We start from the raw sequence: 25,332 nt of genomic DNA, 5'->3' as shown, positions 1-25,332 counted from the left end.
GCCAAGACATAGAAGCAACCTAAATGTCCATTGACAGATGAATGGATAAAGAAGCTGTGGTATGTATATACACACTGGGGTGCATGTATCTTTTTGAATTATAGTTTTCCGCTGGATATATACCTAGTATCATATGGCAACTCTATTTTTAGTTTTTTAAGGAACATCCCTACTGTTCTTCATAGTAGCTGTACCAATTTACATTCCCACCAACAGTGTAGGAGGGTTCTCTTCTCCTCCCACCCTCTCCAGCATGTGTTGTTTGTAGACTTTTTTAATGATGGTCATTCTGACTAGAGAGAGTGATACTTCATTGAGCCTGGCAGGCTACAGCCCACGGGGTCGCAAAGAGTCAGACATGACTTCACTTTCATATATGGAGTACTACTAAGCCATAAAAAGAATGATATGCCATTTGCAGCAACATGGATGGACCTAGAGATTATCATACTAAGAGAAGTTAGAGGAAGATAAATATCATATGATATCACTTACATGTGGAATCTTAAATAAACAACAAGGTCCTACTGTACAGCACAGGGAGCTACATTCAATATCCTGTAATAAACCACAATACACAAGAATATGTGTGCGTGTGTGTGTATAAGTGAAACACTCTGCTGTAAGCCAGAAACTAACACAATGTTGTAAATCAATGATATTTCAATGAAATAACAAAAAAAACATATGTCTCCTTATCTACTGGGTTGATCATCTGTGTCAGTCTCTATATCAGTGCTAAACTGAGAGGAAAAAGAGGGTCCACAATTTCAAAAGCATCTACAACCAGACACCATAAGTTTGTGAGTCTTTCTAAATGAGAATTTTACTTTTTAAATTATGCCCAGTAGTCATGTATGGATATGAGAGTTGGACAATAAAGAAAGCTGAGCACCAAAGAATTGATGCTTTTGGACTGTAGTGTTGGAGAAGACTCTTGAGAGTCCCTTGGGCTGCAAGGAGATCCAGCTAATCAATCCTAAAGGAAATCAGTCCTGAATATTCATTGGAAGGACTGATGCTGAAGCTGAAACTCCAATACTTTGGCCACCTGATGCAAAGAACCGACTCACTGGAAAAGAACCTGATGCTGGGAAGGATTGAAGGCAGGAGGAGAAGGGGATGACAGAGGATGAGATGGTTGGATGGCATCACCAATGTGATAGATGTGAGTTTGAGTAGGCTCCGGGAGTTGGTGATGGACAGGGAAGCCTGGTGTGCTATAGTCCACAGGGTTGCAAAGAGTCAGACATGACTGAGCGACTGAACTGAAGAAGAAGAATAGGCAAAATATTTAAGGTGGTCAGCAAACACAAGACACAAGTCAACTACTAGGCCCGAGTAAGGTAGCTGAAAGTTCTGATTTAGGGGGATTTTTCCATGGGAGATCATAAAAGGCATAATCCATACTCAGATAAAACTAACCATTGGTGATTATTTTCTAAAGACAAATTAAGAAATAAATGTAGTCATAATACAGATTGGACACTTGTCTGAGGTTGTTTCACTACTTAATGCTAGACTATTACAACATATTAGCATAAAAATAAATGTTCACAATGTTTTATTTGAAAATGATTCTTTTAACAACGTGTACAACAGCAACCACCCTGTCATTTTCACTAAATTTCAGGGCTTCTTTTCCTTTCAGAAAGTACAAGTCGACATTTGTTCCTAAGGAATCATCTAAATAATCTTGTGGGACTAGCTGTTCATTTTTATTGCACTATATGAACACTGCTCAAACTCAGTGACCCCGGATACCTGGAAATGTTATTTTCTTTGTTAATGGAAATTACTGCAATAGGGGATGGATTCATTGACTCCAGGAAACTGCCCCCACAGGCAGCTCTGAGAGTCTAGGCCAGTCAAGAAAGCCAAAGTGTCACAGAGCACTCCTACACGCATTGGAGAAGACCCCTTGGACAGAGTTACACTAGTCTAAGAGTTTCAGAGTTAGGACATCAGTCAGCTACAATATAAAAACAATTCTTCTAAATTGGAATCACATTCACAAAACATCTGGAAAGTTCCCCAAAGGAGAAAAGATTACCAAGAAGTATTGCTAAATAGATGGAAGAGAAGATGCTGACTTTTATCATAGTACAAAATTCAGTCAGTTTCCATTGTCCTAGACAAATCAAAAGACATGATGTTTACATTTAAGGAAGCCTGGAATACATTTTAATTCAGCCTTGAAACCCAGACATTCTTAGGTAATAAGTACAGATATTTAAATTCCATAACAACCATTCAGTATTTACAAACATTTATTTCTTTATAGATTTCTCATCCACAAAATGTATATTTGGTTAGAAAAGGAATTCTGAGGGTTTAGCTGTACTTTAACAAATGTTACAACATCAATGTTTTTTTCAAGCAAGCGTAGCCTATAAAAATTATCTTTTATTTTCTAAGTTTTGCTTTGTGGCATGAGCTAAAAGAAAATAATGTTATCAAGGATCCTGTTCCTCTATTTTCTTTATTATGCCTTTACATAAAATAATATATTAAATAATACTACTATCTAATATAATAACGCATATATTTTTTAAAGTGAAGGAGATTAAAAATTATAAACTTCCAGTTGCAAAATAAATGACTCATGGGAATAAAAAGTACAATGTGGGGAATACAGTCAATAATTATGTAGTAACTTTGTATGGTGATGGACAGAAACTAGACTTTTTGTGGTGATCATTTTGAAATGTATAAAAATATCCAATCGCTATGTTGTGCAGCAGGAACTAACACACTGTTTGTAGGACAACTATACTTCAAAAACAAACCAATAGAAAATGAGATGAGATTTGTGGTTGCCAGAGGTGAGGGGTAGGAGGGGGAATTGGATGAAGGCAGTCAAAGGCACAAGCTTCCAGTTATAAGATAAATAAGGACCAGGGATGTAATGTGCAACATGACAAAGATAATTAACATTTCTGCATGTTGTATATGAAAGTTGTTAAGAAAGTAAATCCTAAGACTTCTCATCACAAGGAAATTTTTTTTTTTAATTTTTCTTTTTTACCTATATGAGATGATGGATGTTTACTAAACTTACTGTGGTCATCATTTCATGATGTATGTATGTAAGTCAAGTCATGATGCTGCTGCACACCTTAATCTTAAAAAGTGCTGTGTGGTGATTATATCTCCAGAAGAACCAGAAGAAAAAAGAAATAAGACAATGATATAAGAATATATTAAATAGTATATTTCACTCTCACTACCATATCTTGAAACAATTTTCAATAAAATTTTTTATCTATTTTTTTAACTTTACAATATTGTATTTGTTTTGCCATACATTGACTGACATTTTAATTTAAAAAGTCTTCAATGCTCAAATTCAGAAAAAAAGATAACCTAAGATTAAAGCCAAAATTACGATGACATTAAAAACAATTCTTCTATAAGCAATGTGTCAAATGTGTACCTTTTCCTGTGTTGCTTATCACTTGTAATTGTGCCATCTCCCCATCACGTTAGAAAGAACCTTTAGAGCCATCGTCAACTCTTCCCTTTACCTTATTCCCCACATACAGTCTCATCTTGTTCTAGCACTACCATGTTTCTGTTATATGTCTCTTTACATCCTTTATGCTACTAATCTAGTTCAGGCCTATAACATCTCTCATTTAGAATATTTAAAATTAGCCTCTGCACTATTTTGTCTCTCATTTCTATCTTTTTCACTCCATCCTATGTACAAGCAGCCAAGTCATCCCTAATAGCCCTCTTACTCTGCTGGAAACTTTTCAATGGAAATTTAATGCCTTTAGAAAAAAATTCCAGCCCCAGTCTATCATTTTCTCTCCCATTGTCCTCACTGGAGCTCAAGCCACACAGGGTTACTTTACTGTTCTCCCCCAAACAACATATACACTGTTCTGCCTCCTTGCATTTGGCTCAGGGAGTTTTTTTGGACACATAAGGCATACGTTCTCCACATCCTCACTTTTGAATGTTGAAATGGAGTCTTAAATGTCTGCAGAGGTTCACCTTAAATGTCAGTTCTTCTGTAAAACCTTCTCCAGTCTATCCAACCATAGCTAATTCCTCTTACTTCCAGTAGTGTTGTTTATACATCTAAATAGAACTTACACTTTCTTCCTTATCGTTCTTTTGTGTACCTGTCCATCTCTTTTTTTTTTCAGTTTCATTTCAGTTGCTCAGTCATGTCCACCTCTTTGCGACCCCATGGACTGCAGCACACCAGGATTCCCTGTCCATCACCAACCATCTTTCTTATAAGACTACAAGCTCATGGCAGGTAGATATCACATATTGTTCACCTTTGTAGCCCCCACAGTACCTGGTACAGTATCGTGCTGAGTTAAGTGCTCAATAAATGTGGAATTGAACTGAATAAACCTTCTTTCAGCCTGATGTAATTAAGAAGCAAGACTATCAGGATTTATAATAAATTCTATCTTTAACTACAGCTCTGCTGTTATAATTGCTGCTTATTTAGAGAAAATACTGAATGCATCTTTCAATCAAGCTTTGAAACTATAGTAACTATTCTAAGTTTGAATTACCTTATTAAGAAAATAAGTAGAACAGTAAGAACACTGAAATCTGTAGTAAAATAATGCCAGTGAAGAAAGACCTTTTATTGTAGATTCAGCTGTACAAGTTCAACCAGTAAGCCACAAAGGCAGTCTTTTTTTTTAACCCAGAAATTTAAAAGGGCAATATGAAGCAAATTAATCAAAACTAGCAAGGAGACACTGGGTAGAGGCTGAGTTCTTAATCAGTAACTGGTCCTTCCTGCAGCTGGATTTGGATCTTCTCCCACTGAAGGGCTGAGTAGACTTGATCCCACTTAATTTCCAAGTCTGACAAAATCACAACTTGGAAGTGGTATGACTACTGGCAATTGTTAAGCACAGTAAATCCCTTCTCCTTCCATAACCCCCTCAAATGTCCTGCATTCACAGCTTTTTTTTAATACCAGATGTTTTGTTGAAATTAACACATTCCTATCAAACACATGTCAAAAAGACTTTTTTCCCCACTGCATTCTATTTAATCCCCAAACTGTTTATCTGTTACACAGACAAATACTGCACAGTATTTATTGTAGGGAGAATGACAAGCAAAGTCGGGCTCATAGTAGGGTGGGATCCACTCCGGAGCAAATATTCCCACAGATAAATCACAGATGGGAGCCCTTAGAGGTCATATCCCTCAAGAGGAGTTTTTTGAACTTGCTGAACACAATGATCAAAATGTGGTCGCAATCCCTAGCCCAAGTCGTCTTCTTTGGGAAAGAGGGGGTGGGATACAGTTTTGTCTGTTGAATTTAAGTTTTATTTCTATGTCAACAAAGCCTTTCTGTGTGGTTTCATCCATTAACAGATTCAAGCATAGCTAACTAGATACAAAAAAAAAAAAATGGCACAATGTGAAGACATGACCTGGGATTACTCACCTCAAACTTTCATCCCTCCAAAGTGTCCAGCTGTCACAGAAAGATCATTTCTGACAAACCATCACCTGCTCACTGAAACCTTTTTGCAATTAGAAACTACAAGTAAAACTTCACAGAAATGGCCATTTCTGAGGATTTTTAAAAAATACATGGATAGCAATGCCACTGTGAATAAAATGTCCCTCATGAAACAATTCTAGTAAGCAGCCTTGTGGCACCAAATGCTTATAAGTTGCAATTGTGCACTACAGGTAATATATAGGATGTTAAATATCACTCCCGTTTCCTTTCTTCAGGCTATTTCTGTTTCTCAATCATCTTATTTTTAGAATTAGTATATATAGGTTTTGCCATAGAGCATATTGTAAACTTTTAATTTCAGTTGTTTCACTTTATAATAGCAAAACTTAATAGCTACAACTAGGATATTGAAATATTGTATCAACCTAAAAAGTCTCCCGTAAGAACTGTGTTCCCATCCTTTAATAAATGACAACTGATGCAATTATAAAGCAAATAATGTATAAAAAACTCCTTGATTTAAAATTATAAATAGAAAACAAAATACAGCTATGCCTCACCTTAGGTTGTATCTAGGTTCGTTCCTAAACATGAAAGTAAATTGCCTTTACAAAGTAATTTTGTTGTCCTATGGTTTACATGTTCAGAGATGCTTTAATCTTCATTTCTCACTTCCCTTGCATAGGCTTCTAACATTTTCTTTAATTACCTTATCCACCTAAGTAAACAATTACTTCACTATACTAAGGGAACTGAACACTTTTATTCAAACATTTATTTTGATCTATGCCTAATTCCCCACAGCTACTTAAGGGATGCAAAGATGTGAAAAATCTACCCCACATCCTCAAGGGACTACCCATCTAGGTAGGGAAGACAATCAAGCAAGAAACTAAGGACACTGCAAGGCAAGCTAAAGCAAGTCCTGTAACTGAGGCACCAAGCAGTGTGTAATGAGCACACAAGTGCAGCAGCAGTAACTAGGAGGGTTTGGGGAAAACCCTGGGCAAACCCTTTGGGAAACAGAAGACAGAATCTGCTACGGGAAATTGGGGAGCCATGAGTGTTTACTAATTTATTTGCTTTGAAATGTTTCAATTTTCCTTCTGAAAGGTTTTCTTAGTCTTGAACTTAAAATGGAATACACCGAAGGCAAGAGACAGAACAGCAGCAATCAACTCTGACATTAAACAATTCCTCAGACTTTCTGCTCTACCAGGCCCCCTATCACCCTTTCCTCCCACCTCTTTGGCCTATGAAGTAAGCCTACAAATGACACTTAAATGTCTTGTTTAGCCTGACTGACATCCCAAAGACAAAATACACTACTAATTTCTGGCCTGGCATCCCCAAGCCATTTACTGGTTTCTCTTCCACTGCATCATTAATTTGCCATGTTGCCTGCCATGAAGAGTCTCTGGTATGGGGGGCCTTGAATATGTGAAATGACAACTTCTTATACTTGCAAAATTCTTGAAAGCTTATTAAGAAACATGTGACATGGACAATGTAACAACCAACACTGATAGTAAGCTTAGAATTAACAGGCAGTATATGAATATACATTTTGAAAAGTATCTTCCTTTGTAGAAGAAAAAGTTTATATTTTTTAAAAAACCTTTTCTGAAAACAGATTTCCACAATGTATTATTTGTTCAGAAAAAGAAAAAAAATTAAGTGGATTAGGGGCAAAAACAGAAGATATGCACAAAGCCTATGATTCTAAGCTTTTATTACCATTTACCTCACAATTTTAAAAAGGTAATGCACCCCTGTCTTCCAAATACTTAGCTCCCTGAATTCAGCTGCACTGAAAGAGAGACACAATCTGGATCATTTTATCTTTTTAAACCCTATGATCGTAAAAAATCTAAGTCTGGTAAAACTGATAGAGTCCATGACCAAATACATACAATTCCTTTTTGAAATTCCTTTTTTATTAATATAAGAAAAATGTCAGTCATGGATATATTTGTCCTTTATTTATATAGCTGTTTCTGGTTTTACAAGCTGCCCTAAAGAACTTCAAATTAGAAAAATGAAAATTACAGCAGTAAATTTGGCCCGAATCATCTAGAAATTTGGAATTCGTTTCCTTAATTATAATTTCCAAGGAACAGACTAATTTCTTCCCTCCGAAATGTCTCCCTTTTGATGGGCTGTGGAGAAGAGCAAAACCAGGGCTTTTTATCTTCAGTCCCTGATGGTGAAGCCTTCCCCAAACCCTTCAAAAGTCACAGTAGATTCCAGTGGGTTATGCCTGGCTAGAAACCTGCAAACTGAACCAGCATTCCATGGAAACTGGCTGATGTTAAATGCAATTATTGCACAGAGAGAAATCAAAGCTTGGGAAGTGTGTATCCCTGAGAGAATGATCCATTCTGATGGGACTATGGGAGGAGTTCAGAACACAAACTGAACTGAGAGGATGGTTGTGAAGAAAAAGAGCACACGAGGGAGACATTGCACCACAGGATTCTAAAAGGAAAGAGAACCCAGGAGAAGTTGAATAAGACTGCAATAAACAGGCTGAGGGTGTAAGGGAGATTTTGGGGATACTGAGTTAAGAACCTGAGTCCATGAGTGAAAAATTATTCAGTGTTTGTTTTTCCTGTTAGCTGAGACCAGGGAGTACCAGCTGAGTTAACAAAACAAGTAGCTTTAAGAAGTTTTCATAGGAGAAGAGGGAACAGTGTCCCTGGAGGGGAGCAGTATAGCACAGTGGTTGGGAACAGACTTTGACAGAATCAGGTTCAAATTCAGGTACTGCCATGTAGTACCTGTCATTCAGCAAGACACTCAACCTCTCTAAGCCTTGGTTTTCCCTAACTGTAATATAAGTGAAATACCTTCAATCTCATGCAGTTGTTGAAAAGATTAAATGAGGTGACTTATATAAAATACTTAGGACAGGTCCAGCACACCCACAAAGATAGAAATTATTATTGTGCTTAGGAAATATAACTAGTAGTATGTTAGAGGCATGTTTGAACATAAAGGGAAATCTAAGAGTAAACTTTATATTTATATATATATATATATATATATATATATATATACATATATAAACTTCATATATATATGCATTTACTTTAGGCTTCTCAATACTGGTATACTGTTACACCTGTAGTTTTGGTTGAATCACTCCAAGGGCATTCTTCATTTTATGGACACATGCCAAAAACTTGACCCAAGGCAGATAACTTGAGAGTGAGACATTACATTACAAAATGATTATAACAGGATGCCTTGAGACTGTATGCTTCATAACATAAAACTAAAGTAAATTAATTTACATGCTGTTATGGATACCTTCTATTGTAGAAATTATAGTGACAGTCTCTGGTGATGTCAGAAGACTTGTGTTCTCTCACATAATTTTCTGTGATAGACTGTTGGGGGTACCAAAACTTCTAGTGCCAGTTCTATCTTGGAATCTGGGGACTGTCTGGCCCAGCCAATTTCAGAAGTCTAACATAAGCAGTGAGAGAAGAGGCAGTGGTAGCAGCTTCAAAGGTTTCAATAAGGAGCCAGTGAAAATTGTTATGAGTGGGTTGATGGGAGTCGGCTGTAAAGCTGTGTATCTTAACCACTCCTAAACTTCTAAAGATTCAGCCATTACTCAGAGGGCAAGTTTAACCACTGCTGGTTAATGTGGCTTTCTATAAAGGATAAAGTGCTAAATACAGGCAATCTTTGACTTCTGGCACTTCAACCCAAGCTATGTGGTAACTGGAGCTGTGGTGGTGGGTTTAGAGGTGTTTGAGAATGAAATGACTACTTGGAGCGAGTTCCAAGTCAATGGAGAGGTTCATACAGAAGCTAGATGCACATTTCTTGGGAGACTTTAAGAGAGATAAAAGTACCTGATGGGGGTTGGACTAGATGACTTCTAAGGATGCCTTCCTGCTCTATGGTTCCATGGTGAGCATCAGTTTAGTCACTTACAGCACTTACAACAAGAGACTGACTTTATGTTAACCTGCTTTCTAAAGTGTACTGGGTAAGGATCCCTGTCTTCTGGCTCAGTCTAGCTCCAAGTGGCCTTAAACTACCCCTCTCACTACTAATCAGCAGTGGCAACTCCTACCAGCTCAAGTACACTAGCAGCAAGAGAGGGTGACAAACCTAAGCTAACAGAAGCAGACACAAAGGGGAGAGAGTAAAAATGGTTCTTAGGATCAAGGGAAGTTGCTCCAAAGTCATGAGCCTGATTTCTGTTGATCTGCTTTGATGTGGCTTGGTAAACTACTACTGAGAGCGATTTCAAAACAGAGAGACAAACATATAAAGCTAATCATTGCAAGTCAATGTGTTCAGTGTTCTAACAGAGGCCTGAACACAGTGCTACAGGAATACCGAGGTGGACCAACTCTGCTGGGGAGTGTCTAGGAAATCTCACAGAGGAAGTAATGAGCAAGCTGAGTCTTGAAGGATGAGTAGGAGTTGACTGGCTGGAAATGGAGAGAGGTGTGGTTGGCAGAGAAAAAAAAATGTTCAAAAGCCACAGAGACAAGGAAGACTACCTTTGGGAAGTGGGAGTGTGCACGGCTACAGTGTGAGGTTAAGGCCTCAGATGCTGTGCTTTTGAAGAAGGATGGAAATAGGAACTGGGGGGAGAGGCAGGGGCAGACAAAGAATGGTGGCAACTTTAGAACATGAACTTAATTCTGAGTGAAATACAGGCTTTGCAATGACTCTGATTTTATTCTAGACAAGATGGGTAGGCAGAAAGGGTCTTCATGTCACAGGTATAGTGTATCTTAGTCGATCAGTCATGTCCAACTCTTTGTGACCCCATGGACTGTAGCCCACCAGGCTCCTCTGTCCATGGGATTCTCCAGGCAAGAACACTGCAATGGGTAGCCATTCCCTTCTCCAGGGGATCTTCCCAACCCAGGGATTGAACCTGGGTTCGTCTCCTGCATTCCAGGCAGATTTTTTACCATCTGAGCCACCAACAGTAAAAGAGGAGAGTTTAGTCATGCCAATGGGTAAGTCTGTGTCCACTCTGTCCGATGGGGTAAGTGTGCTGTTCTAAGCAACAACAAAAGCTATGACGAGGACGATGCAACAGCATGGGAGGGCACAGATGCTTAGACAGCAGACATACACCTCAGTGAGCTGATGCATGAAGCATGTGAACATCTTAATACACCAGAGATGACAACTTTAAAAGGCAGTCTTTTCAAAAAATGTCTTTTAAAAAGGAGCAATTACATTTATAACATGTCTTTATAACCTTGTGAATTTAACAGTCATCCATTCACCACTGAAATGCTTAAGAGTTGCTTCAGCTGAAATCCACTATTATCTGAGATGGCTCCCACTCCCAGCCACCACTCGTTTTTAGAGGTGGAAGTTCAGGAAAGAGAAACTAAGACACACTTTCTCCAGACTTCTCTGAGGCCACGGATCAAACCAGAGATCTCCCCTTTTGTCAGCAGCATTTTCAGGCCTGTTGAAACCCAAACTGTGTTCTCAATCCCACTGATATTCCTAAAACCTCTTTTTTTCCAGTGTCACACTGGCTCCCTTCAAAGGGCTTTTGAAAAGAAACTAACATTTTGAACATTCTTTTTTTTCTTTGAGAGTCAAAGCAATTATTATTGGACTTAGTATTAACTATTTCTGGGCTTCTCAGCTGGTAAAGAATCTGCCTGCAATGCAGGAGACCCCAGTTTGATTCCTGGGTTGCGAAGTTCCCCTGGAGAAGGGATAGGCTACCTACTCTAGTATTCTTGGGCTACCCTGGTGGCTCAGATGGTAAAGAATCAGCCTGCAATGTGGGAGACCCTGGGTTCGATCTCTGGGTTGGGAAGATCCCCTGGAAGAGGGTATGGCTACCCACTCCAGTATTCTTGCCTGGAGAATTTCCATGGGCAGAGGAGCCTGGGAGGCTACAATCAATGGGGTCACAAAGATTCGGACACAACTAAGCGAATAAGCACACACACCTATTTCTGAGATAGTTCAGTTTGGGGTACTCCAAGCATGGCGTGTTTCATATGCTGAGACAATGCTGAGGTTTGGGGTGTGGTACTGAATCACCCACATGTTCTTGTCTGAAGCCCCTTGGAATCCACTGCCCAGGGTCTAGGGTGCAGGCTGTCAATCAGAGCAAAACAAAGCCAAGTGGCCCAAATGGGGATTGAACCTGTGACCTCATTAGCACTGTCAGTCTAACCACAGTGTATGGGTTATTTATTGCTCTTCATAATACTGCAACGCAGCTCCACTCATTTCCAAGGCTTAGCAGCCTTCTCCCTACCTATGTAAGCAAATCAGTCCACCCCCCTTAGCCAAGGAGCAGCGGAAGGCCATTTTGAAGAATGACTTAGATTTAAAGCAGCCTGAAGAATTTAAGGGAGACTCTCCTCCCATCCTTAGTGAAGTGGCAGTCTTTTAAATCACCTTTGTGGAACATATAAAGCAGTCCTAAAAGTAGTCAGGTATAGGAACAGGAAGTTGAGTTCTGGGCAATCCCTTTAATTAAAGCTTCTGAAGGATTTATTCTACGGCTTTTTCTAATCTTCTCTTTCACCACTAGAAAGGACACAAGAGTTAGCACCTCAATGTATGAATTTTAAAAATGAGGCTTAAAAACAGGACAAAACCTGCTGAACCTAATTTGAATGATGAAGCCTATAGTTTTCATATATTTATTTACAAGATAGCTTTGTGGGCTGAAGTAAAATTGTGAAACTAATTTAAAAATTTTCTGAACATGAGACCAACTGTAAATCGATACTTTATGAATCTAATGAATTTTCTTCACTTTTAAATTTTAAACATACTGAAAAGGTACATTTGATATTAACAATGATTAGACATACATTCTCAATAGAAGTTATTAAATACTAGTTTTCACCTTTAAAAATCCTTAGCACCTATGAAATTCTTATTCCAGTAGAATTTTTTTGTTATCATTTGTTGATGTCTATTTTATTTTGTTATATACTATGGGTGTTTTAATTAATTTAACAAGAAGCAGCTCAGAAAATGTAGCTATCATAAGACATATTGAATGCTTCTTATTTAAAAAGTGAGAGAGAATGTAAAAAAAATCTGGAAATTGTTTCTAAGACAAATATATTTATAATGTAAGATAAAGGGCTAACGATTAAGTGTTCAGGTGTTAAGGAACACCAAGTTGTTATCAGTAATGAAAAGAAAAATGTTTTCCAAACGCTATTACTTCGGATATCCACATCTGAGGTAGTTGAAAGTTTGGGGGAAAGGCAAAGATCACAGAAGAGGACTGTTTCTTTTGCCTATTAAGGAAGTCTTTTAACAAGTATTTGCTCATGCTCATAAAATAATAGCTGAAAATTTAATATGAAATTGCTGCCCCCAAACTTCAACATTCAATTATTTTAGAGTACTCAAATAACTAGTAACATTGTCTCTTAGCGAGGTAAGTGTGTATTATTTGCATAATATTCTAGACATGAATAATCACCTTGAGCATACATTGGTGTTAGCATCTTCTTCTGCCAGAACATTAAGATACAAATCCATTCTCTTGTTCATTCATGCCCTAATGACTCAAATACTTCAGACATTTATAAGTAGACCCAATATTTATTTTTTAAAATGTTCAGACAGAAGTAAATATATTGTTAAATGCCTATGGTATGATTTTAGACCACATCTAATATGATACTAATTTCATACAATATTTGTGTTCTAATTTATCTTTACCACTTCAGTCTTTCACCCCCGAAAAAATGAAGATTATTTCAGGCAGTGAGTCTCAGGAAAGGAGGTAGATATCAGTTTACCGGACTGAAACAAAACATGAATTTACTTTAATGAGACGAAAGGAAAGTAAAATCTAAGCTATTAACTTTTAGTTTTCTTCATTTGCCAAGCATCAGGGCTATATTCCAACTGGTTCTGGTTCTAGACACTCTTTGGTGAAGAGCGCGTGCGCGCGCGCGCGTGTGTGTCTGTGTCTTTTGGTGAAGAGTGTGTGTGTGTGTGTGTGTCTGTGTGTGTGTCTGTGTGTGTGTGTCTGTGTCTGTGTCTGTGTGTGTGTACGTACTCTGTTTCTGAGGGTGTGTGTGTGTGGGGGGTGTGTGTACGTACTCTGTTTCTGAGGGTGTGTGTTTGGGGGGGGGTGTGTACGTACTCTGTTTCTGAGGTTTTATTTTTTTCCATAGCAAGTTCATTCCCTCTCCCTTTAAAATATTTGTTAGTAAAATCTCTCAGAATACCCAATACCTTGTATATGGTCATTTTGATAATAACAATTTACACACATCCCCATATCTGGACTTTTGTCCACATAGGAAAAAAGAAACCAAAAAGTGGTATAGTGTTTCGCTTTTACTCAGAGTGAACTGGGAGTGGACTAAATAATCTCATAAATTGCTTTAAATTCATTTCTGCTTTTATTACAGATGTAGAATGTCTGTTTATTCAGTATGACTTCCTCTGATGCTTTGACAAAAATCACTTTGTACCTAGGAGTGTAATTATTTATATAACTTATCTCTCCTACTATACTATAAACTCCTAAGGCAAAATTTAGACTAGATTTACAGGATGAACTGTTTAAACATAATTAAAGGGAGAAAGAGCAGCCTTTTAAGAGCAAAGAGGTAAAGTTTAGAGATAGATGTAAGAATAGGTTCAATTTCTTCTAGTTTACCCTCTCCTTATGAAACACAAAAACCAAGAGCTCTGACAGGGCAAAACACCATTTTCAGTTTCTCCCACACCTTCACCAATTTTCAGCTTCTCTCATACCTTCACCTTCTTACTGATTTTTGACCCAAAGGCATTGTGCCTGTGTCTCAAAGAAGCAGAGATTCCAACTGGAGACTCTGAAGATCTGGAAGATGTGATAAGGAATTAAAATCTGATATACTCAATACACTTAATTTCTGTGGCAGTAGGTGCTATATGAACTCAGACAAGTCTCTATAACTCAGGAGTCATCACCCATACTGGGAATGGTTCTTGTTGTTTGGTTTTCTCCTGCCACATTCTCTTGCCCAGTTTTTGGCCACATCTCTGCACATTAGCACAACCATGGAATAATGAAGGTGTGCATTAAACTAGTGGCTAAAGTGAAGATTCCAGATTTTGACATACAATATTTAGCTGTGCTATTCTATGGATAATTTTGAGTAAACGGCATATAGCAACCTAGGTTCCAAACTACATGTCAAATTAAATGCTTATAAAATCTGACAATTTCTCACTTGGTAATTTATACACTGAAACTAACAAATGAGGCATAAATTTTAGGACTCAAGCCATGCTACCATTTGTAAAAGGTAACAAAATGTAGGTCATAAATTAAGATAATTAATTTTGCATAGTGTTTTTGATAGATCTAATTTTTGTCTCAAAAAACCATATTTTACCCAAGAGCCTTGCCACAGACACTTGCCAAAAATAGTCTGGCCTTAACATCTCCAGAATGAGCTTCACGGACAATAGGGTATAGTCAGAAGTGACTCATGTACAACTTTTTTTTTTTTATACGAAAAATCAATCCTGGTGATGCTACCATGAGGAGTTGGGGAGCTTGTTTAAACTAATTATTCACAATGAGCTAAGTCTAGTTACTTAAAATAATCAAGAATAAGAATGATTACAAAAAAGTCTGCCCCCCTGAGGGGGAAAATTTAATTATGCTGCTTACAATGCTTTTAAACTCATACTGCTTTAGAAAATGCCAGATTACAACACCAAAATATAAAAGCAAATTTGGTTTACAATGAATCTACTTACCCAAAAGTACCCAATCTAGCCAGGACCTTTGAAAGTAATAAAGTAGGTTGTTAGCTATTTGCAGAATCTCAAAAAGCCTAATAGTAAGTGAACATTTGCAACATGTAAACAAAAAATCATACTCTCTTTCTCATACCACACACACACACACTCTCTCTCTCTCACACACACACAAAGCAAAACACATCACCTTTCATATGGTCACCCTATTCCCTAGAAAGAATAAACCTTCCTTGCTATTTTCTCAGAATTAAGCAGTGCAACAAAGTAGTATAGTTCTGAATCAAGTTCCAGACACTGCCTGCACCTGCATAATTATTTCATTGCCAAGCCATCTAAGTACAACCAAGTAAAGGAGAAGAAAAGAAAGATAGCCTTTTAAGCATGACAACAGGCCGTATTCCCATTTTATGAAAAAGACCGCATCTATTAATCACTTATATATTCTAGAAAAATCACTATCAACTTGAATTTACATGAAGAAATAGACCTATACTTTGCTGGACAATTTATTAACCAAGATCTTAAGGAATTTTCTTTGACTGAGATGTTTATGTTCATCTATACTAATTGTAATTCTCCTTTCTATAAAACTATATAATCTAGTACTGAAAAAGAGGAAATAAATTTGTCTTTGCTTTCTAACATGTAAAAGCCACTAATGCAACTAGCTTGATAAATGCTAGAAATTATTCTTTTTCAATAGGGATAAAGAATATTTCTACCTTGACATTTTGACCACTAATATATATACTAATTTGTGAACATTAATTTCACCATGGATAAACTTCTATCAGGAATTCTGAGCTCTCCATCCTGCTTCTTACTTGCTATAATCTTTCCTGCTTTTACCCAGGTCAAGGAAATAATAGTCTACTTAATAGTTCCATGTTGTAATTCTCACAAAGTTTTCCTGCTACCTACACAGGAACTATGTATTTTTACAACTGGGAGAAATCCTTGGCCTATGTATAAGGTCTTATTTCAGTCTACAATAAATCAAAATTTTAATTAGGAGAATGTAAAACTGGGCTATGACAAGTATTTTAATTTTAAAGCAGTATATTTATACATAAAAACTTAATGCAGACTAGGCATTCATTTACAAAGTACCTGGTCATTTTTCTTACACTTAGGTTTTAGAGATTAAGGGACCACAAACAAACTAGATCACTATCTTCAATATAATGGTTAGCTTTTTAAAAGAAGATACGGCACTCATGCAGATTTTTGCATGCCCATGTTCATGGTAGCATTATGTGCAATAGTCAAAAAGTGGAAGCCATCCAAGTTTTCATGCATGGATGAATGGACAAAATGTGGAAGATACATATAATGGAATGTTATTTAGCCTTAAAAAGGAAGTAAATGCTAACACATGCTACAACATGGGTGAATCATGAAGACATTATGCCAAATGAAATAAGCCAGTCATAAAAAGACAAATATAGTATGCTTCCACTTATGTGAGGTACCTAGAAGAGTCAGAGTCATAGAGACAGAAAGTATTAGAATGATGGTTGTCAGGGGCTTGGGAAGGGGGAAATGGGGAGTTAGACTTTAGTGGGTACAGAGTTTCAGTTAGGGAAGATAAAAAAGTTCTGGAGATGAATGGTGGATGGTTGCATCATCAATGTGAATGTACTTAAGGCCATAGAACTATACACTTAAAATTAAAGTAGTAAATTTTGTGCTATGCATATTTTACAATAAAAAAAGTATAGCTGAGTAACATGAAGAAAACTGAATAATATCTAGTCACAGATGAAAACAGTGAGTTACCAGATGTCCTATTTTTTTAAAAAAGGACACCTATACCTGACGAGTCTTTAATTTCACTATTTTTGGTTTTGTTCTCTCCTTCTCTTTTATTCCAAACCTACTAAGTTCATTTGATTCCATTTATAAGTTTTATGATTTATATACAGGTTTTAAGACTGAAAGACCAGACTCCAAGAATCACCAACTGTTATGTTCAAAAGAATTATATTCTTCTTGGAGTCTAATCCACAATTTACATACAGGCAAAGAACATGATTTCATTTCATATGATAGTATTTTTTTGTAAAAAGCATTATTCTTTTATACAATATTAATCCAGGTCAATTTTCTTCTGACTAGTCTATGCAACCATGAGTTATATACTTTTTATAACCCCATCTATGGATTTTCTGAAATTTAAAATAATGTTCTAAACTTCAGTCTTAACTGCTAAACTAGAATTTTTGAAGAATTATTGACCCATGATTAAACAATTTATAGGAACCTGCTTTCAAGTTCATTATTTTCACCAGGAAGCTGCAAAACATACATTCTCAGAAAATTTTATTTTATCTTATCTTAAATGTAGTAGTTAAGGGCTTGCACTTTGCAGTCAGATAGCCTGAGTTTGAATCCTGTTTCTACCACTTAGTAGATGTGTGATTTGGTACATTATTTAAATTCTCTAAATCTCAGTTTCCTTGTTTTTAAAATGTGGATATTAATACCTAAGAGTTGTGAGCACCATGCATATAAAGCTCCTCTGCAGTACCTGACATGTAGTTAAGTTCTTAAAAAACAGGAGCTATTAATACCACTAATAACAGCAGCATGTAGAAATGATAAGTGCCCTATGCCACTTTTAAAAATGACACCACAGTTTTGACTCTAATATGAATCCAGAAAAAAGAACAACCGTGTATTTTGAGACTTGTTTTCTTTGTTCCTCTCTTCCAAATAACTTCATTCTTATTATCATATTAAGCAAAAAATGAAATTAAGTCCAACAAAAATGAGAAGACCAGGTACATATGTGTGTATATACATACACAAACACACATCTCTCTCTAATGTGCTGTATATGATTTCAGTAAGTTGTACAGAAACATGGGGGGAAAGCTGAAAAGTAAACATGAAGAGTCATAGACTGCATTTGTATATGTACAAATACAAATGTAGGCAAATTTCTAAATTTAACTATTTGAATGATTCATTCAGAATTATATTATTGTCAGAAAAAATATACTGTAATTCTTCTGGTAATTGCCCGAGGAGACAGATCCACAAGTTCAGAAAAATTGGATATTTTCATCCCTTTTTATCAACGTACACAAGAGAATTTCATATTTTTTTTAAAGTAAAAACAAACTGCTACTACAGTTACTGCTACTAAGGATTTCTAAAGTGTATAATATTTGATACTGGGATTTTTGCCACGGTTTCATTTGAAAGTACAAAGGTTTTGTATACTATCTACTTGGACACCCCAACTTTAAAGAAAAATGGAAATTTTATAACATACTTCTGTTTCTGAAAATGTGTTCCTTGGAGCACTAATGGCATAACATAAGAAGGTGGGAGGATAAAAGGGTTCGGAGAAATCCTGCAGTGAGTAGAGCTGTTTAAAGTTGTTTAGTGTTCCCAAAATTTATTTGGCCATAGAATTCTTTTTTCAAGCAACACCAACGAACCAGTATACCTCATAACAACTTATTTTAGGAAATGTATAATAAACTGCCTTTCATTAGCTATTTAAAAGGTAATTTTTAAATAGGCATGAGACAAGGGCTCAGGGCCGGGGCAATGCGATGACCCAGAGGGATGGGATGGGGAGGGAGGAGGGTGGGGGGTCCAGGAAGGGGAACACATGTAAACCCATGGCTGATTCATGTCAATGTATGGCAAAAACTACTACAATATTGTAAAGTAATTAGCCCCCAACTAAAATAAATAAATTTATAAAAAAAAAAAGGTAATTTTATGCACCTGTCCCAAAAAGATAGTCACTGGCAGAATTTGCTAAAGTCCCAAAATGAGTCCATGATATTTCATGTCAGGGTAGAAAATCTAACATGCCTAGATTTATATTTGTACTATCTTGTAGTTATTTCCAGAATGTGTGCTTTAACCCCTTTTCTGCCTGTTATTTATTATTTAATCAAGTCCAAACACCCCATTTCTAATACCTGTGAAAATCTCAGAATCAATGTGACCCTCCAAGCCTTTCTCTTTCTTTCTGGGCTTTGGTGTAAGCTAAGACAGCCCTGTAGCTATGAGCTACATCTTCAAATATAAGAATACTAAACTCAGTTACCAGCATTTTAATAACTGGTGATATGAGCTGCATTGATGCAATTCTATAGTCAAATAATGAAGCTTCTACATTAATCCTGAAGCAACATAGTGACTGATTATTATTGATACTTCATTCCCCTGACATCTCCCTAACATTCCTATAAAATATATAAAGTTCTGTAAACACTGCTTTATCTACTGGAGATTGAGCAGCTTGCCCCAAGTACCAAGAGTCATCAGGGACCAATTTCCTGTTGGACAGACACCGTGCATTTTACAACTATAGAAACTGCATCAGATAATCACCCTGAAATATGAACAAAAACAGGAAATTCCTTTACTAATAGCTTATTATTTAAGGAATTTCTTCTTTTGAAATAATTTTAGAACACAATTTGCTAGAAATCTAAACTTGAACCAAAAAAATCTGATGGCACGCTAGATAGTTTTGTGAGTTCAGAAATTAAGAACAAAGTTTTAACAACTGTAATGAGGCATTCATTACTTTGTCCTTGTGTTGGATGAAACAAAGTAAGTAAGCTACAGTTAATTCTGGGTAAAGTGATAATGTGAATGATTATGCTGTCAGGCTGTTGCATCATTTTCTTCTTAGGCTCTCCCTTCAATTCCAGAAGTACACAAAACTGTAACAGAATGGGTGAGGCGGAATAGACATCAACAATTTTTTAAAAGCCTAACAAAGAAGACATAATGACTGTTATTATGGAAATAATACATGTAAGTAATCCATGGATATTTGGTCATTGATTTTCAAGTTATACAAAATAAGCTGATCATTGAAAGAAAAAAAAACACTTAAAGACATTTATGGCAGAATACATGTAATCACAGTATTCTATATTATGATAATATATATCAATAACATTTTATCAGAGATATGGCAAATGGTCGAGGAGAAAAAAGTCTGACATGAAAGGAGTCAAGAATGTTGACAATTCAGGAAAGGAAAAGGAGTTAAGAATCAAGTTTAAGTTTCATAAGTTTTTTTTTTTTTTAATGTAGAAGCAGAGGTAACAAAAATTGGTCTTCACCTGGTAAGTGTGTACTCCCTGAGTCCTGAATGCAAATTCATGGCAGAAAAAGTACCTATGCATCCACGCAATCTTTTGTCTCGACCAATCTTCCATGTTACAAACAGTGGGCTGTAATGGAAGATAAAAATAGGGTAAATCAATCAGTTCAATTCAAAGAAATATTTGTTGAATATTTACTATACCGAGGTTAGGTGCCTGAAGTACAAAGACTAGATGACAGGCCCTCAGGGGCTTAGCTGCATTTAGAAACAATTATATCTACACTATATTAAATGTATTCTATATGTTGGTGGTGGTTTAGTCACTAAGTGTCTAGCTCTTTTGAGACTCTATGGACTGTAGCCCACCAGGCTCCTCTGCCCATGCGATTTCCTAGGCAAGAATACTGGAGTGGGTTGCCACTTCCTCCTTCAGGGAATATTCCTGATCCAGGTACTAAACCCGCCATCTCCTGCACTGCAGGTGGATTCTTTACCATCTGAGCCACCTGGGAAGCTCTATGTGTTAGAAAGTCAAATAAGTGGTTTTAACAGATTATCTGTGTTCATCCTCATCAACAACTCTAGAGACCTAATACTATTACTGACATTTCCGATTTTACAGATGAAGCAGTACCACAGTTAATACATCATGAAGTAGGAACTCAAACCTGGCCAGTCTTGACTACAGAGCCATTACTGCCTGATTCCTCATTTAAAATTCAAGTTACTGATTGATTCCTAAGTCTAGTCTAGAAAATCAGGGGGTAAAAACCAACAGGTTCGATAAATACTTACTGAATGTATAGGGGTGGGGGGTGCAAAGTACTGTGAAAGGTGCTATTGGAGATACGTGCTATTGGAGATGGTACTATTGTAGTTGCCTAAGACATAGTCTTTGCTCTCTGAGAGCCAGTATAGGAGGAGGGCTTGTTCACAGCTAACTGCTGCTGCTGCTGCTCAGTCGCTTCAGTCGTGTCCGACTCTGTGCGACCCCATAGACGGCAGCCCACCAGGCTCCGCCATCCCTGGGATTCTCCAGGCAGGAATACTGGAGTGGGTTGCCATTTCCTTCTCCAGTGGATGAAAGGGAAAAGTGAAAGTGAAGTCGCTCGGCCGTGTCCGACTCTTAGCGACCCCATGGACTGTAGCCTACCAGGCTCCTCCGTCCATGGGATTTTCCAGCCAAGAGTACTGGAGTGCGGTGCCATTGCCTTCTCCATCACAGCTAACTAACACGAGGCAAAAGGAACTAAGTGCTAGAAGCCTTGTCCAAAATGCCACAAATTAAGCTACTGGGATAGGAGAAAACTTCATTGAGTGTGATCATCTTCAGCTTGGCCTAGAAGAATGAGTAGGGTTTGGAAAGGTGAAGAACAACAGCAAATATTAACAAAGTAATATTCTGAAACCAGAAAGTTTATTTCAATTTTTAGATAAAATTACTGCCAATAAATAAAAAAATCTTTTAAGTATCAGGTATCAAAATGTCAATTAGAATGGCAATAAGAAAATAATTTAGTTGTTTGGATTGTTTTAAGAAAGGTAATACAGTTTTTTTTGTTTGAGTTCATGGTCTGCAGACTTTATTTTTATATATTCTTTAAAAAAAATTATTTATTTTTAATTGGAGGATAATTGCCTTACAATGTTGTGTTGGTACAGTTTTAAATGGAGTTTAATACAGTAGATGTTTGGATTCTGCAGCAAAGCATTCACAGCCTCAATTAATGGTTAATTTTAAAAACAACTCTTTTATAAATAGAAGCAGCTTTGTCAGTTTTTATGAAATAAATTAATTCATACATTTTAGAACATTTTGTAAAAAGATTAACACTCTATAGTTGGGGATGGTCCCTGTTAACATGAGTATTCATAGAATTTGGTATAACATAATATACTTAAGCTTTCTAAAAACTAAAATTTTATGGGATATACCATATGTCATATATTTCTTGTATAATTATGTACAATATATTTATATGTTATATTAATATATTTATCATTTTATATTAATATACTGGAGAACACATTCTTTATTTAAAGTATTCTCTAATCAGTCATCAGCAGTTGGGGGAAAAGATATCCTATTCAAGCACTTCAGTCACCCACCTCAAACATTTAAATTATGCTGTGTTCCAACAAGTAACCACAATGGCAGAGAGATTCCCAAATAAATAATCCAAACCAGGAAGCAGTACTAAGAATTACCTCCTTCTAAGAGCCAAATGCCCAGAGGCATTGAAAAAGATGACTAAGTATAAGGTCAAGTTCTGTCAATGTTATTATTCACATGCTGGATGACCTATACTAAAGGTACTAAAATAAAAATCAAAAGGTAAATTCTAGGGTTTTTTTCTGGTTTGTTTTCTACATCATATGTACTATCTTATAACTTGATACAGGGTTCTAATGCTCCAGCTGAAATTTTTCTCTTAATTGCTCTTGATTACTAGTTGATCAGGAAGATAAGTATTAGATGGGATCGCTTTCTCACCAATTCTTCTATTACTTGTAGAAATACTAGTATCCTAAAATTCACACATATTGTCTTTAAAGATGAATTTCACCTCTTCATTTTTCACCTCCTAACTTGGGGTCAATGTCAGTAATCATTAAATGAACAGTAAGATGTCAATCCTCTCCCATAACAATGCCTATACAAAAGATCTGTATGTAAGGTCCTTTGGCAGATTCAGAACAAAGTGAATCATTCTGTACCATATATAACAATATGTCTTTAAAATTCCATGATGGCTTCTCAATAACACAGAACAAAGTTGTATATTCTCTTCCTCAGTGACTTAAGTGGGAAACCTAAAAGTATGAATGAATTCATTTGCTATCAAAAACATGAAAGTCATTTAAAAGTACTTTTCCTTCAATCCTCTTATTTATCCCACTAAAACAGATAAACATACCATTTTCACTGTAATCCTGTCTATTCAAGCAAACATTCAAAATTTGTACAGTAAATTTAAAAAGAACACCATTAAACACTATGTTATGAAATGTGTTGGAGAGTATTCAAACACATAGTGGGAGAAATTATAAACAGTTTCTTATTTGTTGTTGTTCAGTTGTTCAGTCATGTCCAACTCTTTGTGACCCCATGGACTGCAGCATGCCAGGCTTCCCTGTCCTTCACCATCTCCCAGAGCTTTCTCAAACTCATGTCCATTGAGTCAGTAATGCCATCCAACCATCTCATTCTCTGTCGTCCCCTCCTCCTCCTGCCTTCAATCTTTCCCAACATCAGGGTCTTTTCCAATGAGTCGGTTCTTCACATCAGGTGGCCAAAGTACTGGAGCTTCATCATCAGTCCTTCCAATGAATATTCAGGACTGATTTCCCTTAGGATTGACTGGTTGATCTCTTTGCAGTCCAAGGGACTCTCAAGAGTCTTCTCCAACACCACAGTCCAAAAGCATCAATTCTTCAGCACTCAGCCTTCTTTATGGGCCAACTCTCACCATTTCTTATTAGGCTATGCTATGACTGATGAAGGAATAATTCACTCAGAGGGTAGAGTGCTAGAGGATAAGCTGCATTTTGCCAGGCTCTCCTGGCCTGGGAAAACAGGTGCTCCATAATAAGCAAGGGCATGGAGAAGTAAAAGCTCACAATGCTTTCAGAGACCAAGAAGTAGTCTGACAATCCTGATAACTCATTATGGTCTCTTCCATATTTAACACTCTATAAATTTTAGGCACTGTTGAGTATATGTTCTCAAGAGCCCTCATAGAGGTAGAGCAGATGCAGAATCACCTGTGCTCTCCCTGTTCCTTACCTGCCCCAGGCAACATCCTTTTTGGTGGGGGTGGTATTGCAGGGAAGTATCTGTGTCAAAGATGGGAGGGACTGCTACTTGACAACCCCACTGTATTTAGGACAGAGGCCTGAAGATGGAAGAAATCAGACCTTTAGTAGACAGAATGAAACTACTCCTTCAAAATCTGGGACTCAAATTTCTCATTTGCAAATGCTCATCCAAAGTCTTTTATAAAGAACATGTTATGTGGAAATTTAAAAACCCCAAACATCTAAAAGCAATATTTATTTAATGGGGAAAATAACTTGGGAAGTTAAGCATTTTAAAGTAGACTGAAATAGAATAAACACCATGGAGCACAAGAGATTGTATCTTGCATATGGTAACTACTTTTTACAGGGCAATGGCTATGGGAACATTCAATACATATCGTCTAAAAGTAGCAACAAAAGTTTTTCTTTTCCTAACACACAGAGGGAAGAAATAGGCAATTTCATTCTTAAATGTGTTATTAAAACATATGAGTTCCCAAAAGGATATAAAACATCAGCATAATCAGAGACAGATCAAAGTAGAAAAAGGGACTTAGCCTGTTGAGAGGAGCTGCTTACTCAATGACAGGGAAATTAAAAAAAAAAAAAAAAAAAAAAAAACAGTTCATAGTCATAGTAAGACAAAGAGTGAATGTTTTTCGAAAATACTTTCACTGTATGGTTTTAAATATTTTCACTATATGGTTTGAGGCCACCAACATACATTGAAAAAAATGCTACAAACCAGAAAGGGTCTCAAAATGAAATGAAATATTAATGGAAATGTTTATTTGAAAGTAACCAGACATAGCTTTTCAAGGAATTTTCCCACTTCTGAACAGTTTGTGCCACTATGTTCTGAGAAATGTTTGGGGGAAAGTAAATGCTCTCCATTTTTCCAAGTCTGTAGAGGAAGTGGAAGTAACCACCTAATCTAGGTAAATCCTCCCTGCCAACTGACAGACAGTACTATCAGGTCAATAGTAGCTCTTAGGGGAAATGCAGTTGCATAGAACCAGCGAAAGTCCAGAATAGCAATGTAAATCTGAGCAGGATACTCCCAAGTTGCATGCCACTTCCTATGCCTCTCCTCTAAGACTATTCTATTGATGTAGATCAGGATAGATTAGAAATATGTTTGTGGCAGAGGGGTACAACCATGAAAAAGGCATATTTACTTAATATATTTACCATAATATTTCCTCTGCCATACCAAGGCAAAAACAAAGGTTAA

The 25,332-nt window shown here is 36.7% G+C and overlaps 2 protein-coding genes across 5 annotated transcripts in view; one reads left to right on the top strand and one right to left on the bottom strand.

Moving 5' to 3' along the window:
- The window catches only part of TMEM164 (transmembrane protein 164), a 237,235-nt gene extending 232,791 nt beyond the window's left edge, over positions 1–4,444 (top strand). The window contains exon 7 of one of the 2 annotated variants that reach the window (XM_081567294.1): positions 4,158–4,444. The gene's annotated coding sequence lies outside the window, so the exon portion shown is untranslated. The remainder of the gene's footprint in view (positions 1–4,157) is intronic. The other variant, XM_081567308.1, reaches the window with a different exon arrangement.
- Positions 1–25,332, bottom strand: part of AMMECR1 (AMMECR nuclear protein 1) — a 118,255-nt gene that overhangs the window by 40,829 nt on the left and 52,094 nt on the right. For 2 of the 3 annotated variants that reach the window (XR_014076101.1, XM_081567290.1), the window contains exon 2: positions 20,314–20,424. The exons of the other annotated variant lie outside the window; for it this stretch is intronic. Coding sequence is in view for 1 of the 2 variants with exons in the window: in XM_081567290.1 (XP_081423416.1) it covers positions 20,314–20,424 (111 nt within the window). In the remaining variant the exon portion in view is untranslated. The remainder of the gene's footprint in view (positions 1–20,313; positions 20,425–25,332) is intronic. 3 annotated transcript variants of the gene reach the window in all.

Source organism: Giraffa tippelskirchi, chromosome X (assembly GCF_054371585.1).
Source record: "Giraffa tippelskirchi isolate mGirTip1 chromosome X, T2T-mGirTip1v1.2.pri, whole genome shotgun sequence".
Taxonomy (NCBI): domain Eukaryota; kingdom Metazoa; phylum Chordata; class Mammalia; order Artiodactyla; family Giraffidae; genus Giraffa; species Giraffa tippelskirchi.
This window is presented reverse-complemented; position numbering and strand designations above follow the sequence as displayed.